Source organism: Orbicella franksi, chromosome 5 (assembly GCF_964199315.1).
Source record: "Orbicella franksi chromosome 5, jaOrbFran1.1, whole genome shotgun sequence".
Taxonomy (NCBI): Eukaryota; Metazoa; Cnidaria; class Anthozoa; order Scleractinia; family Merulinidae; genus Orbicella; species Orbicella franksi.
Window position 1 is genome coordinate 8404453 of NC_138149.1, and position 14931 is coordinate 8419383.

Genomic DNA, 14931 nt, shown 5'->3' on the forward strand with positions numbered 1-14931 from the left:
TTACTAGGATATCTTAATGCTGACAACAACTATGACAACGACAACATCAAGTGTGGAGAAATTAGGCTCTGGATTTCATATAACTATTTATCATTTTGTTTCTGTTATTTAAATACTTTGGCTTAGTCGACGAGTCAGGGAGCTTTTATAATTTTTTTATGAAAATATCACTCATAGTTCTCCTCATTCGAATTAACGTTAATGTCCTATAAGTCGCATTAAGACGCCTGCATTTCATACACCTTTAAAGACATTGAAGTTTTTTATTTCGAAAATGCCGTTGTCGTAACTCTCTTAAGCTAGTGACAGTTTTCCCTAAAATGTAAACTTGGATTTGTATCATTATCACTATCAACCTTTGATTCTCTACGCTAGGATAACCAATGATCTTACTGCGCAATTTACTCCGTTAGTTCTCCGTGGATAATAACGTCTCTCAGCGTGTTTCTATTTTTGTTGTTGTTGCTGTTATTGCTGTTGTTCTCGTTTGTTTTAAGTTTTCTTATTTTTGTTTTGTTTATTTTCTTTTCTTTTTGACCTGGTTTCTTGTTTTTTTTGTTGTTGTTTTTTCTTTTCTTTTCTTTTCTTTTCTTTTCTTTTTAGGAGACTAAATTCCAACTTTTTCCGTATTCTCCCTGTTGGAGCGTTTACTGGCCTTCCTAATCTACTTGTCCTGTGAGTATATCTTTTACAATTTGTTATTTAAAACATTTACTCAAACACCGTCCAGTCCTTCACTGGAGGTGGCGTGGCCTAGTGGTTAGGGTCTCGGGTTCAAATCCTCCTACCTGACACTCAATGGATTTGTGTTCGGTAGTTCCGAGGTAAACCCCTCCACTTCTTGTAGATACTGTAGGCAACTGGTCTGTCTACAACTAGTTGGGCTTCTTAACAAGTTTCTGTTTATTGACAATACTGGTTTGTTTAACTAAAAAGGCCACAATGCTAACCTCTGGGACACTACTAGTTGTGAGGGTTTTATTTGTAATTCTTCCAAATTCACAGAAATTGGATTGTAAGTTCGAGGAATCCAGGACGCGCGTTTGAAAAGGTCATATTTGAGATATAGTGTACATGTAGGTTGTCTTCGTCAGTTCCATCATTAAAAATTTGCATTGTTATTCTTCCAGCGATTTAGGAATAAACCTTCTTCGCAAAGTTCTCAGTGGATTATTGGATGGACTACCTCATTTACAAGTTTTGTAAGTTCTGAAAATTTCATAACTTAGTAATTTTTCCGATTTTGATGGAGTTTATAAGTATAACTGAAATGTTTAAGCGTAAAGTTTGCCTCTTTTCAGGAGCTTGCGTTCAAACCAAATAGATGAGTTAAAATATGGGGTTTTTGGTAACAATAGCAACATGACACATCTGTGAGTATATGCGATTTTTTCACCTTTATAATTTATGTTCACTTTAATTTGTAAAATCGTTTTATTTAACGGTAGAGCTGTTCAACTGAGTTTAACGAAAAACTCGTTCGTAAAGTACGTTAAATTTATTAGAGGAGGGGCAAAAAAAATACGACAAATGTACGACAGCAATTTTTATTTTATGGCAAGCTCTCCGAGCAGGAAAGATGAATCATATACTGCACTGCGATGGGCTACCCGCGAGGGCAAGATGGGGCTATCTTGCATGGTCGGGACTTCCCGCTGTATCCTGCAAGAAGAGCTTGTTCTTCCTGCCATATAATAAATCCTTTATTGGCCAAACTTGTTCGGTCATGATAACTGGATATTGGCCTTCTTCTTTTTTGCCTGTTTATGAACTTCGACAGCGTTTCGGTCCATAACCACGCGTAAAAGAGCTTGACTAATATCCAGCCATCTTGACCTCGCACCTGTCCAATAGCCCATACGTAATCAGTGTCATTAAACGGAAACGTAAATAATCGCTTAGCGAGAAACTCTTATCGAAAATATCGTGTTAAAGCAATCAGACTCGCTCCTTGTGTATATCGCTCAAATGTACCCACCCTAATTACCTTCACATTCCACTCTGAACGTAAGACATCTCTTTACTGTCACTTAGATACCTTCAGGATAACAAGCTTCCAGTATTACCAGATGGCCTGTTTGGTGCTATGTCACAACTGAAGTTATTGTAAGTGCATTAAGTTTAATTCATCCTAGACTAAATACTGTTGTTTTCAGGGTTCCCTCCATTTCTGTTGGTTGGGTACGATTTTAATGTCTCTAAGTTGGCGAGATGAGGTGTGGTGGAATGTATTATTTCCCAATGCCTGTGGTGTTCGACATGTACATGAGGCGATTAGCTCAGTTAGTAGCAGGGTCTGTTTTTCTGTGTAACTGCCTTCTAATTTTCATGGCTCAATGTTGTCCTTCCGCCAGGAATCTGAGCAGCAACGAGCTGACTACAGTTACAAAGGACACTTTTAAAGGACTGGTCTCCTTAGAATACCTGTAAGTACATGATAATTCGATAATTTTCACAATGAAAAGTTTAGAGTCAAAAATAGACCATTTAACAGTTGTTTGCTCGGTGACCTGGCCTTTGAATGGCAGCGAGGCTGGAGGTGACGACCTTGCTTTGATAAAGAACCCTCTGCTTTTGTCATGTAAATGCATCTAGTTGGCATTAGCACAACTTTATTTACACAAGAAAAGCAGTGATGTCTGTATCAAAACAAGGTCACCTCCAGCCTCGCTGCCATCCAAAGGCCAGGTCACTGAGCAGACAACTGTAAAATTGTCTATTGTGCTGACCAGATCAACCAAAAGGTATAAGTTTAGTCCTGCTTCTTTCTTTTATGGTTGCCAAAACATTACTAGAACATAAAATACTCACAGAATAATCGAAACATGGTAACAGTTCATAGGAATTTTAATTGCAAAGATGATCGGTCGGAGGTTTAGAACTAAGGAAAAAGCAACAAAGAGAATCGAGACTGATATTTCGTTGCTACCATCCAGTGTACAAATAATATGGGCACATCAGTTTCCCTCAGTACTTCAAAATCTCTATTTTTTTTCACTTGCTTTTGTTATTCTGCACTTCTTTTGGTTTTAGGACCTGCATTGTTTGCGTCATTTTTCCGTGGGTTGGTTGGCCAATTGTAAAGACATTTGTAAAAATTGCGGTGCAAGAGCCAAATCCTGGACCCCTGAAATAAAATTTTAAAAAAATGATTTCCTTGAGAAAAACAATGCGCACAATGTAAGTTATAATTGGCTTCTATGTAGCTCATTGAATCCATATACTGACGTATATATAATAAAATTGTATTGGTACATCGTAACTATTTTTTTTTCCTTCTTAGCAATTAGCTATGTAAATAAATGATGGAATATTCATTTAGGTAACTTTGGAATGTAGTATAATTAATTGCAATGTAATGTATCGCAAGCGATATGGTGTAGGTAAATGTCCTGTTAATAGATTATTTTTAAAATGTTAAAAAATATATTTCAGAAACGTTAGCAACGTTACGTTTTATTGGCCTTCTCATCATCTTTCCACACAGGTACCTGGACAGTAATAAACTCGCTAAAGTACCTTCAGATGCGTTTAGTGAACTGAGCAACCTGAAATATCTGTGAGTAACCTTTATTTTTCACCTCAATTTAGTTTATTTTTATCCCTTTACCCTTTCAGTACCAACAAATTAACTTACTTGCAGTGCTAGGTAAAGTCTGCAAACGAACTAAGTGGCCAGTCAGGCCGGAGCTTATCCTGGTTTCTTTAGCATAAAGTGACTAGGAGTATTTCTACTACCCCCAAGACGGGATGCTTGTCCATCACAGGGCTACCCAATTTAATTCGCCGGTACCCATTTATACACCTGGGTGTTGTGTTCTTGCCCAAGAACCCAACACAATGTCCCCGGCCAAGGCTCAAATCTGCACCGCTTGATCCGGAGGCGAGCGCGCTAACCATGAGGCCACCGCGCCTCACACGTTGGAGTGGTACGTCAACAAAAATAGTCCTGTTGCAGATTTCGTTTCTCAGCTTACGCTAAAAAAACGTTCCAGTGTATTCCGTTGACGTGAAATATACCTGATTATTAAAACTAATATTGAAATGAAAGTACCGCCAGCTGTTATGTGGAGTATCAAACCCAAAGGAGTAGAGTAAATTGATGTTTCTTGCAATACTCTTACAGGAAACTCGATCGCTTCATCCTCTGCTGCTACGCCAGGAAATCAATCGAAGGAGTGGACTGTGAGTCTCCAGTCGATGACTTCTCAAGCTGCGACGATCTCATGAAAAACGAAACTCTCCAGATTTGTATTTGGATTCTTGGAATCCTCGCCTTCCTTGGTAACCTTCTTGTCATAATATGGCGGATCATTGATAAGGAAGAGAACAAGGTGCATTCCTTTTTGCTGACAAATTTGGCAGTCGCCGACATGCTTATGGGAGTGTATCTTTTGACAATCGCCATTATGGACGTCAGATGGAAAGGGGAATACTTTAAGCATGACGAAGAATGGAGATCTGGAATGGGTTGCCAAATTGTCGGAGTTCTTTCGATGCTCTCTAGTGAAGTATCCGTTCTGATTCTAACCATCATCACGATGGACAGATTTCTTTGTATCGTCTTTCCTTTCAAGTTCAAGCGCCTCACTTACAAATCTACCGTTTACGCATGCGTAGGGGTGTGGATATTTGGTGTCGTCATATCTACAATTCCAATCGCAGGGTTAAACTACTTTTACGACGACAGCGGTAATTTTGGATTCTACAGCCGCTCTGCCGTTTGTCTTCCTCTTCAGCTGTCCGAAGGGAGACAGGCCGGGTGGGAATATTCTGTCGCCTTTTTCGTCGGATTGAACTTCGTCTCTTTCATGTTTATCCTCGTCGCCTACATTACAATGTTCTGGACGGTAAAGCGCGTTTCCCGCGCTGTGCGATCAACAAATTTAAGCAAAGAATCCGCCATGGCCAAGCGGCTTGTCTTCATTGTGATGACAGACTTTTGCTGTTGGATGCCAATAATTATAATCAACATATTATCTCTTGCTGGACATTTTGACGATCCAGACAAAATTGCCTATGTGTGGATAGCAGTCTTTGTTCTTCCACTTAACTCGTCCCTCAATCCAATTCTGTACACATTTTCCACCGAAAGGGCAAAGCGAAGCTTGTGTCGGAAGAGAAAAAACGTCACTGGGTTTGTTATGAAGACGGTAAACGGCCGAGGGGCAGGTAGGTTGAACCAGTTCTTCAAAGAGTACGCGTAAAAAAGTGAAAGCTGTATTTATTTCATGTAATGGATATAACTAAATAGCTCCTTTGTTAATGCTTTGTTGTTTATAACTAAGCAAGTTTATTGTTTTACCGGTTAGTCATAATTTTTCACATTTCACAAGCAGTAAAAGGAAAACGTATGTCCTTGTTAGCAAGTTCGAGTATTCTACACTGAACTGCTAACAAATGAGTTGGTGACAATACGGTCCATTCATTAGACTTGCAGTTATTCCTCCGAGCAACGGATCGGGGCAAGCTGACAATCTTGACTAGCATAGATTTTTGCGATCTCTGTTTCCTCCTTGGTTTTAATTCTGATTGAGAAGATATATCAAACACTCAAGACAGTGTTTAACCACATTTCCAAACACTTCGACGTTCTCTCCTCTGTGTATGGAAATGTGCTCAAACACGGTCTTTCGTGTTACTTTGATATATTACTTGAAGGGTCAGAGTGTCGCAGCATTGTTGACCGCAGGAAAGAGAGGAATAAATTGTCACGGTACAACAACATCGGTGGAAAGAAAGTCCACCACACTAGATTGTTTGAGGGAATTTCGTTTAAGGAGAGACAATTGCTTGTCAGTTCTATCTTACTTAGAGGTCTTTGTTAACAATTTTAAAGGACTTTTGCTTTTCTTTATCCCTTTGAATTAAGCTGAAAATCAGTCCGTTGATTGGCTGAAAGCCCATGGCGACAACACTTGCGTATCCAACGTCAGCTCCAGTCCTTTGCAATTACATGAAGTAGCGGGAACACAGGAACAAGAGAGCAAACAGGCACATGCCGAGCTGAGGCTGATTGAAGAAGTTAACATTCTGAAAGACGACACCGCAGGAAGGCGTGCAACAGTAAGTGATAAGTAATAAGTAAGTAATGATTTATTTAACGTCGTGACACAGGGAGTGTTTGGCCATTCTCGCGAGCAGCTGCTCATGATGTAAACGCTCGATACAAAAAAACAAATTAAACGAGAAAACTTCTTAGGTGCCTGAGGGAACATTATTCGCGGGAATTAAGACTTGCAAAATAGTAGGACTTGGAAAACAACACAGTTATACTACACTGCAACACAAATTCAGCATGAAGCGGAGGAATTATATAAAGAAATATATAATTCAATCAATCAATCAATAAATAAATGTTAAACATTAAAATGAATATTGAGATAAATCCATTGAGAATTTTCAAAGCCATTGTCTTACTCGTTGTTTCAGGGTTATGCTACAGCTTGGTGTGAAGAAGGAAACATTTTAAGTATGGTGTTACTGAAATACTTTGACAAAGAATTGAAAGAGGAATGGCATCGAGAGGCTAACATAGTACAGGGCCTGTCTTGTGATGAAGAGCCGCATGCTAATCTACTTCATTATCGCTGGCACTCGAAAGGCAAGCAACCGTCTAGCAAAAAAAAAAATACTTAGCTACTCTTTACGTACAAAAATTTTAACTGTGATTATCCTTACGAGCCCATGCCCCTACAAGGTGCTTGATGGTGGAAAAGCTTTGCATCTTTTAAAGGCAAACCATAATTTGTTTTCCACAAAGCTCTTTCGACCCCAACGGCGCCATTTACAGAGCCACGGGGGAGGCGAAGGGAGTTTATGCAGTCTAGAATCTTTATGATTAATGTTCTGATAAATCTCCTAGAGGATATCCGTTTAGGTTTAATCATCATTTGTTGTTCTCTAGCTTGCGACCAAAGTCTTGAACAGGGAAAACAGAAGATTCGTGCTTTACAACCAAACAGTTTGTATGTTATTTCGTTTGTGTGTTATTCAGTCTGTATGTCGTTTAGTTTATATGTTTCTTATTTAGTTTGAAAATATTTCTTGAGCAGGGTGTTAGTTAAGTGTAATGAAGCGCTTCTCGTTTCATCGTTCGATTGTCAGAAGCAGACGGCAAAATTTGATTGGGCGTTGTGAATCGGGTGTACTTAACTCGACAATAAACAGAACAGCAGAAAATTTCACGGTTAAGAATTGTTGTGCTGAGAATCTCTTGTGTGACATGTTAGTGGTAGTTTACAAACAGCTGGGAAACAACAGGAAAGTGCACGTAATACAAGTGCAAACGGTGTTTCTCAATTAAATGCAGCCAGCTACAAAGTGTTAATTGTACTTGGACAACGACGTGAACGCGTACCAATTTTGTGACAAATAAGCGCGCGGAGAACCAGCATCAGAAGCAAGAATTTGTTACCGATATGATTTGGGCACAAGCAGACGGTGACGTTTAAACTCAATACACTCGACTAACTGATTTGTTCGTTATATTTTGATTTTGTTTTGTTGTTGTTGTTTTTTTTTCCTTCAAGTCTGATTTGGTACGATTTTGTGTCGAGTTCCACATTGGAAGATTTTCTTTGTGAGAAAGGAACTGTTCTTAACTTCGATACAGTGTGCGCTATAGCCTGTGACGTCATCAGCGCTGTAGAACGACTACAGGATCTTGGAATACTTCATAACAACATTACAACAAGCAACGTTTTGATTGGCCAATGCCCGAGAGTAAGTAATCTGATATATTTCTGCATGTTATGTTGATTTCTCCATTTTTGGTGAATATAAATATTTTAAATTTATCCTAGCAACATGAAAATGATTATTGCAGGAGATATTTGGGTGCGAAATTTTGAAGCAAAGCATCCTTTAATTTCTTTGCTTTTTGAACAAAAGAAGTGCTATACCATTCCGTGACAAATAGAAAAATTCACGATCACCTCCAGGTAAATATAACTAAATAAAGCAGTCCCTGGGAGGACTCCCAAGCAAAAAAATTAGGGATGCTCGTCGCCTCCTTTCGTGGTGTACGTAAATCATGGATTATGGTCTCACTTAAGATGCTCACGACCACTTACTACAATTTTTAGCCGTCAAGGCATCCTTTAGGGCTACCCTTGAAGACGTTATTAAAGAACACTGGCTGTCGGTAATAAAGTAGTATCTCGTACAGATCAAATAAAGTTAGAGTTACGCCTAGATACAAGCATCCCCGACCTTTTCACATGGGAGTCTCTTCCCCGAGAAGGACAGCTAAGCGTACAGGTAGACGTCAGCTAACTTTAACTTAACTTGGAATCCAAAGTGAGACTAAAATGAGAATCTTTGGCTTTTAGCCCATATTACTGTTACTGCCTGTTGAATTCGTTCGTCACGAAATACACAAATTTGACCGCCTCAAAAAATGGCATAATTTTGGTTCAACAGGCAGGCATGCATTTAAAAGCATAAAAAAGCACTTTCCATCAAGGGCCTACCAGAAATAACCCACCTGTCAAGTAGCAAATATTTGATTTATATTTCTTGTTGCATTTTATTGGTATTTTTCTAAGCACAACCTTTCCTCACTCGAACATTACTGTTTCTTTAGCTTCCCCCTATAACAGCTGTTTTGGGTGGTTTTTCTCGAGCGTCCAAGGTGAATGAAGCCGGTGCCTATAGCAACTGGGCGGTCGATGAACAGAGTAACTATGGCAACGATATTGAGCAATTCGGACATTTGCTGGCTATCTTATTAGAAAACTGCCACGGCTCCAGTGAATACATTAAGGTAAATAAATGTCAATATTTGTTGTTCAGAAAGAGATTATGCATTACAGCACGTGTTCATAATTTCTAGTGTCTTTGCTGACGTCATTGTCAAGTTTTGGTGTAGACTGCGAAACAATTTTCAATGTCACGGAGAAGATTACCACAAATTAAAACACGAACGTGAAAAAAGTCGAAAAGTGTAGCATTTCGGGTATGATATTGACGGTGTTTGGATTTCTGATCTTAATTACCAGAAATTTTTACGATTTTGTTTCCCGGTATTCCCGTTAGTTTTAGAATTAATTGAAAAGATATATTAAACACTCAAGACAGTGTTTGACCACATTTCCAAACACCTTGAAGTTCGTCAAAAATACTCCGCTACGTGTCGTATTTTCAACTCTCTTCTCGGTGGTTGGAGATGTGATCAAACACGGTCTTTCGTGTTTTATATATTAATTCAACAATCCGTATGAAACTAAACAAATGTTTTGACAGTGCTGAGATTGTTTTAATTTTTACTGATACTTACTATTTTTGGCTAATGTGTTTTGCTTAATGTTTCTCCCCAGCTGCAAGAAATTATGAACCGTTGTTTTGAGAAGGCAGAAAAACGACACGGAGCGTCATACATTCGAAGACTACTGGAAGAAGCTTGGTCCACTGAAGGAATGTGGGACACATACCTTTGAATCAAACTGACGTGAATAATCACTTGGATTACCTAATAATACAGTACCAGCATTGATGCTATCAAAATGTCCTTTTTTTCAAATAATTTTAATTTACAAAGCACAATTCTACAAGCATTACTTACAGTGCAGGTCTCATTACGCTACTCTACTTACAGAACATTACTTACGTTACTTACAAAACGGGTTACTTATGCTAGCAATACAATACTGAATACGGCTTCTTACAGAAAATACAATTACTTGCAAAACGGGCTACTTACATTGCTAACAATATAATACTCTACTTACCTTACTTGCTGAACATACAGTTATTTACAATACGTTCTACTGCATATTGACTTTGAGGAGGGAGGAGTAATTCTCACTAAAACATTTAATTAAGACAAATTTTCAAGATTGTATTTAATGTGTAGCTTGCTGATAAAATCCTGAATGGAGATGGCCAGGCTATTTAACTTGCTTGAATAAATGTAATGGCGCATAAATAAGGCAGTGTTGTTGAATTTCCGTATTATTGCTGTGTCGTGGGAGCTTGCAGTAATAACGAACAAGGTCTCCTCTGTGGTAGGAAAAATTTGACACGCATTCACTTGGTTGAACCAGTTCAAGACCTTTTGGGTAAACAATTTGGTAAACATACATTCGATAAAAGAGTGCTCAATTGAATCTTTATCTCCGCAACATAGACATTCATCGTCCGCCTTAATACCAAATCTGAATAGTTCTTTCTTAGTTACTATCATTTTATGGATTGATTTAAATTGAAACTCTTTTAGTTTAGTTTCCTTACAAATGTTTTTCAGTGATTTGAAGATCTCAGTCCACACTTCCTTTTTTAAAGAGAGTTTTTCGCTCCAACATTTAGGGCCCGTTTGATCTTCGGTGTGAATCTTGACGTTAAAGTGGTACTATGACGAAAATCGCATCTCTCCTATCTAAGCCATTTTAAAACATAAACAAGTAGTCTGCATGAGAAGAAAAATGCCATTTACTATTTTCAAATGTCTCTTTTTGTTCCTGAGATATTCAAGTTTTTAAAATATCCAAATTAGCCAAATGATGACGTCATACACTCAACCAAATTTTGATCAAATATGATGAAGAAAGATATCTCAGCCAATTTGTCTCAGAAATGTTTGATTCTTTGCAGTAAGACTCTTCTAAATGTGTTCCACAATACGAGCTTTATTACCATGGCAACATACTGGTTTCCAGACCCCCCCCAATACTAAAGGCTTTTCTGGCCACCTTTGGCGATCCATTTTGATATTTGCAAATGGTGTCTCACATGTACGATCCAGCAAACATATAAATATGCTAGCTCGAGGTCATGGTCTCGTTTAATGTTTTTCAAGCTGAAAATCACTAACATATTGAAATCAAGTGGGTGGGGATTGGAAAAGAGTGATTGTTCATGGGAATAGAAATTTTATAGCCTTAGGTGTGTTTCCTGTTGAACAATTAGCCTACCAATTTTCAATGAATTCTGCTGCAAATTGACCGAGATAGCTCTATCTTTATACTTGATATAATATTGGGTTGAGTGTATGACGTCATCAGTTGTCTCATTTGCATATTTTACACATTTTTCAAACTTAACTATCTCTGGAACTAATGCAGATATTTGAAAACGGTAAATGGCGTTTTTATTCTTTCATGGAATTCTTTGTGATACACCTAAAAAATCACGGGGTAAAAATTTGATCATAATACCACGTTGAGCAAATTCATAGTAGCTCCAAGTTGTGAGCAAGTCGCGGCCATCCCAACGAAATAATCAGCTGTGTTTTGCCGCTGAACCCGCGGTATTACAGTTGTGTTCAGAACTTGTACTGTTTATAATACAACAGGATCAAATAAAAACTTCCCATCAGAAGAGGAACAAACTACAACTTCCAATGGTATTGCGAGTTACAATTTTTAATTAACATCTGACAAAATATTTTGTCAGCAGCAAGATCAATTAGCGATTACGCTTCCTGCACGCAGCCGTGTTAGGATTGTCGTGTAAATTTAAATATATGGAGTACTCTTCACTTTTATCACCGACCAATAGAAAATGCTCTCAGTTCACGCTCTGCATCCTCCTTAATACACTTATCTTAACGTTGGGAATTTTGCAAATTTGGCCCGCAGTGATGACGGTAGGGAGTTCAGTTCTGTTCCTGGCTAGATGACGCGGACATTCGTTGTAAAACTGAAATTATTGTCATGTTAGAGTAAATACACGGTGTAATCTTAACATTAATCACTGACAAATAGGAAATGCTCTATTAATTTAGATATGCATTTTCATTAATGTACCCATCTAAATTAAGGTTGTTTTTGTTTTACGTTTGTTTTTTTCTCTCTCTCTCTTTTATTTAGAACTTACTCAATTCTGACAGTAGTGTTCCTCACTTGAGGGTATTCGAAGTACAACAAGAATTATTATTTTTAGCTGGCTACTTACTAAGTTTTGAGCAATGAAGAAATATTGTTTTACAAAGATATCATCTTGGTTAAAATCATGGCGTTTAAAATGGCCAAACAAATGCGGTTTGCGGTGTTTACCACACTGAACTAAATTGATCTGCGAACATTTGTATAGTACAACATTTCCGGCGGGATACGAAATTTAAACACAAAAGGGGTCGCAGTGTACTTGCGGGTTTTTCCTTTTCCTTTTTTTTTTTTTTTTTTTTTTTTTTCTTTGTCTTGGTTTTGTTTTTTGTAATTTAATTATTTTCTTTCTGCGTAAAAGTAGGTCCGTCAAATAGATTTTCCTGAGAAACAAGCTGGAAAAAATATTCTGAAACTAATTTTACTTTAAGCAGATCATAGCAAAACAAATTATATAATTGCACTACTAGCCATACCAATCTCAACGTCGGATCACATCATAAACTCAAATAAAGATCGATCAGGCTGAACTCAGCACAGTCACAGCAGCAGGAGACAACCCATAAAATTGGTCTTTTGTGATCTACTACTGACAGGGGAACTACAACAAACCATGCAGCAAACTGTGCCATCGTAAAAGAACAACTCCAATTTGAGTTTTAACGTTTTTTCCAGAAATGGCTTACATGTGCCTTAGAAGTTTGTTAGATAAGTGTGGGTAGCTGCCGATGAAGACCGGTAAAGCAGATAGTAAGACAAATAAATGTAGAGGAAAAAAAAATCGTTTTTTCACCTCAAGTTCGAATTCATAAAATAGCTAGGTGGTTCGCTGGCTGCCGACGCAGCCCAACAGTTTCTCTAAAAATTAATACCTTCATGAACATGCTATAATTGTAGTCGTGGCCGGCCACTCGACCTGCTGTGTTACATACGTATTTGTTAGAGTTGGCTTTGTTTTAATACCTGTAATTATATATCTAATAAAACCTTCAGGTTATAAGAAAGCCATAGCCTACAACTTCCAATTGCATTGAAATCTCACGATCTAATCAGATTAAAGGAGCTCAGTCACGGTATTTTGAGTTATAATTTTGGCCACATACAAAATTACCTTGAAATGGTAGAAAACCTGAAAATAACAGTGTAATAGGAAAGAAAAACGCCGAAGAGATAATGATAAACCATAAAGGGACAAGGATGGCTTAGGATGGAGAAGATTGACCCGGATTACAAACGACGAATTTGAAAAATTGAGGCTAAACTTTTTAATATGCGCAAACCGTGACTGAGCTTCTTAAGGCCAAACGTAGACCTCGAGTCTGGTTTCACGGAACTACCGCAATTGTCATTCAAACTGACGTGAGTATTGATCGCCTAGTCTCAAACAATGAAGCTACGTTTGTTGTGTAAGGTGGCAGCGATTTTTACCAGAACTCTCCGCCAATTCAAAACAATTACAACTGCTTATCTTGCATAGTACAGAGAGTGAAACCAACTTGATTTGGTTGACGTAAGAAAAAATTCCTCAAGTTTATTTTGGAAATTGTGTTTGGATAGCCGAGGAAACACTGTATCGAGTGCTTGATATATCTTCTCAATCGAAACAAAAACTAATTAGTAAACGGAGAAGTAAACTCGTCAAAATCTATGCTAATTAAGACCGGTTGTGATTTTCTTTGTTTAAACTTGATGACTTATTAATTAGTTTCCGCAAGTGCTATCCACCAATTGAACAACGGAGGCCACTGGTATATTTTCTACATATCAGAATGATCCAAACCGTAGCTGACGATTCAGTTTTCATTTTTGAGTTTGTTTGCAATCATTACCTTGTGTACGGCAGCGTTAGAGAGATTTTTCATTGGGGTCAAACCAGCTTTGATGTTTTGTTTTTTTTTTCCTCTGTTTTTGTATTGACCATATCTTTCATTTGCGTTTGATAACTTTGAGAAGGTCCTGTAACATGCAGTGAAGCTAGCGTTAACTTTAAATCGCTTCATGAGTACGAGTTCGAGTTCTTTAGCATTATTATTATTTTGATGAGATCACACAAAAGACTTTATCTTTACTAATACTGATGAATTCTTTGAAGTCATTGACGTTCCCTTCATCTTTAAATAGCGACAAATTAAATTTCCAAAAACCTGGCCAGCTTCTTTGTAAAAAGAGTCGGATTGAAAGATTAATAAGGAGCTTAAGCGTGCCACGACGACGACGACGACGACGGCAACGGGAACGTCACTAAACAACAGGTTCAATGAGCAAAACAATAGCTGTGCACGTGCGCTTTAAATCTTTGTACGTTTCTTTGCTATCCTCTTCAAAACAAGAACGTGATGTCGGGCATGAAATGAAGTTCAGCGTTGACTGAGGAACGCAAACGACGACGGCTAATAATTCGTGTTTCTATTTGAAATTGAACGCTACTACTGCATATTTAGCCTGAGCACGTTTTAAGAGCCATTGGCGAACTGAACAGATCTAGACAATTGCGAATTCCCTGAAAAAATATAAATTCATTTTTGAGTACGCGTCGTCTTCGGCGTCGCCGCCGTCGTTGCTGAAGCTCCCTAATGATGTCACAGTCCCCAACAAGATCAGCTAGGCCTCAAGAATAAAAAAGGTTCCAGGAGTAAAGGTCAGGGATGTTCGTCAGAAAATTAAACTCCTCAAAAACACCACTGTTGGCATGGCTCGAGTTTTATTTGACCTGTAGTGCTGACAAATGGGTGAAGAAGTAGACGGTAACATTTCGGCTAAGAACTAACTCGGATCTAGACAGAATTTGAGATGCGATCACATTTTGCCCATAAAGGGATTTTTTTAGGATCCTCTCTTCTTCATTTATAGTCCAAAAAAGATACCCAGGATATTAGTCGCAAATTGATTCTGGAGTCTATATAATGTACAACAATTTGTCCGTTTCAACTTTTTATTAGGACTTTTCAACTGCTACTTTAACTAGGGCAGAAGTTAAAGTCTACATAGGAACCACTTACGACACCTTTCACTGTTTTATGCAAACATTAACATTCATTGAATTGTTATACATCTTGAAATATAATTGTGCACCGTTAATAGCTTTTATGAACACCCCAAATCTATT

The 14931-nt window shown here is 38.0% G+C and overlaps 1 protein-coding gene across 3 annotated transcripts in view; it reads left to right on the forward strand.

Annotated features, from left to right (window-relative positions):
- Positions 1 to 11543, forward strand: part of LOC145488618 (uncharacterized) — a 62836-nt gene extending 51293 nt beyond the window's left edge. For all 3 annotated transcript variants that reach the window (XM_081467504.1, XM_081467507.1, XM_081467505.1), the window contains 13 exons: positions 604 to 675; positions 1131 to 1202; positions 1302 to 1373; positions 2035 to 2106; positions 2355 to 2426; positions 3488 to 3559; positions 4127 to 5172; positions 5873 to 6066; positions 6433 to 6604; positions 6908 to 6968; positions 7533 to 7725; positions 8588 to 8767; positions 9321 to 11543. In XM_081467504.1, coding sequence (XP_081323630.1) covers positions 604 to 675; positions 1131 to 1202; positions 1302 to 1373; positions 2035 to 2106; positions 2355 to 2426; positions 3488 to 3559; positions 4127 to 5172; positions 5873 to 6066; positions 6433 to 6604; positions 6908 to 6968; positions 7533 to 7725; positions 8588 to 8767; positions 9321 to 9440 — 2398 coding nt within the window. In that variant the 3' untranslated portion in view covers positions 9441 to 11543. The remainder of the gene's footprint in view (positions 1 to 603; positions 676 to 1130; positions 1203 to 1301; positions 1374 to 2034; positions 2107 to 2354; positions 2427 to 3487; positions 3560 to 4126; positions 5173 to 5872; positions 6067 to 6432; positions 6605 to 6907; positions 6969 to 7532; positions 7726 to 8587; positions 8768 to 9320) is intronic.
- Positions 11544 to 14931: the final 3388 nt, after the last annotated feature.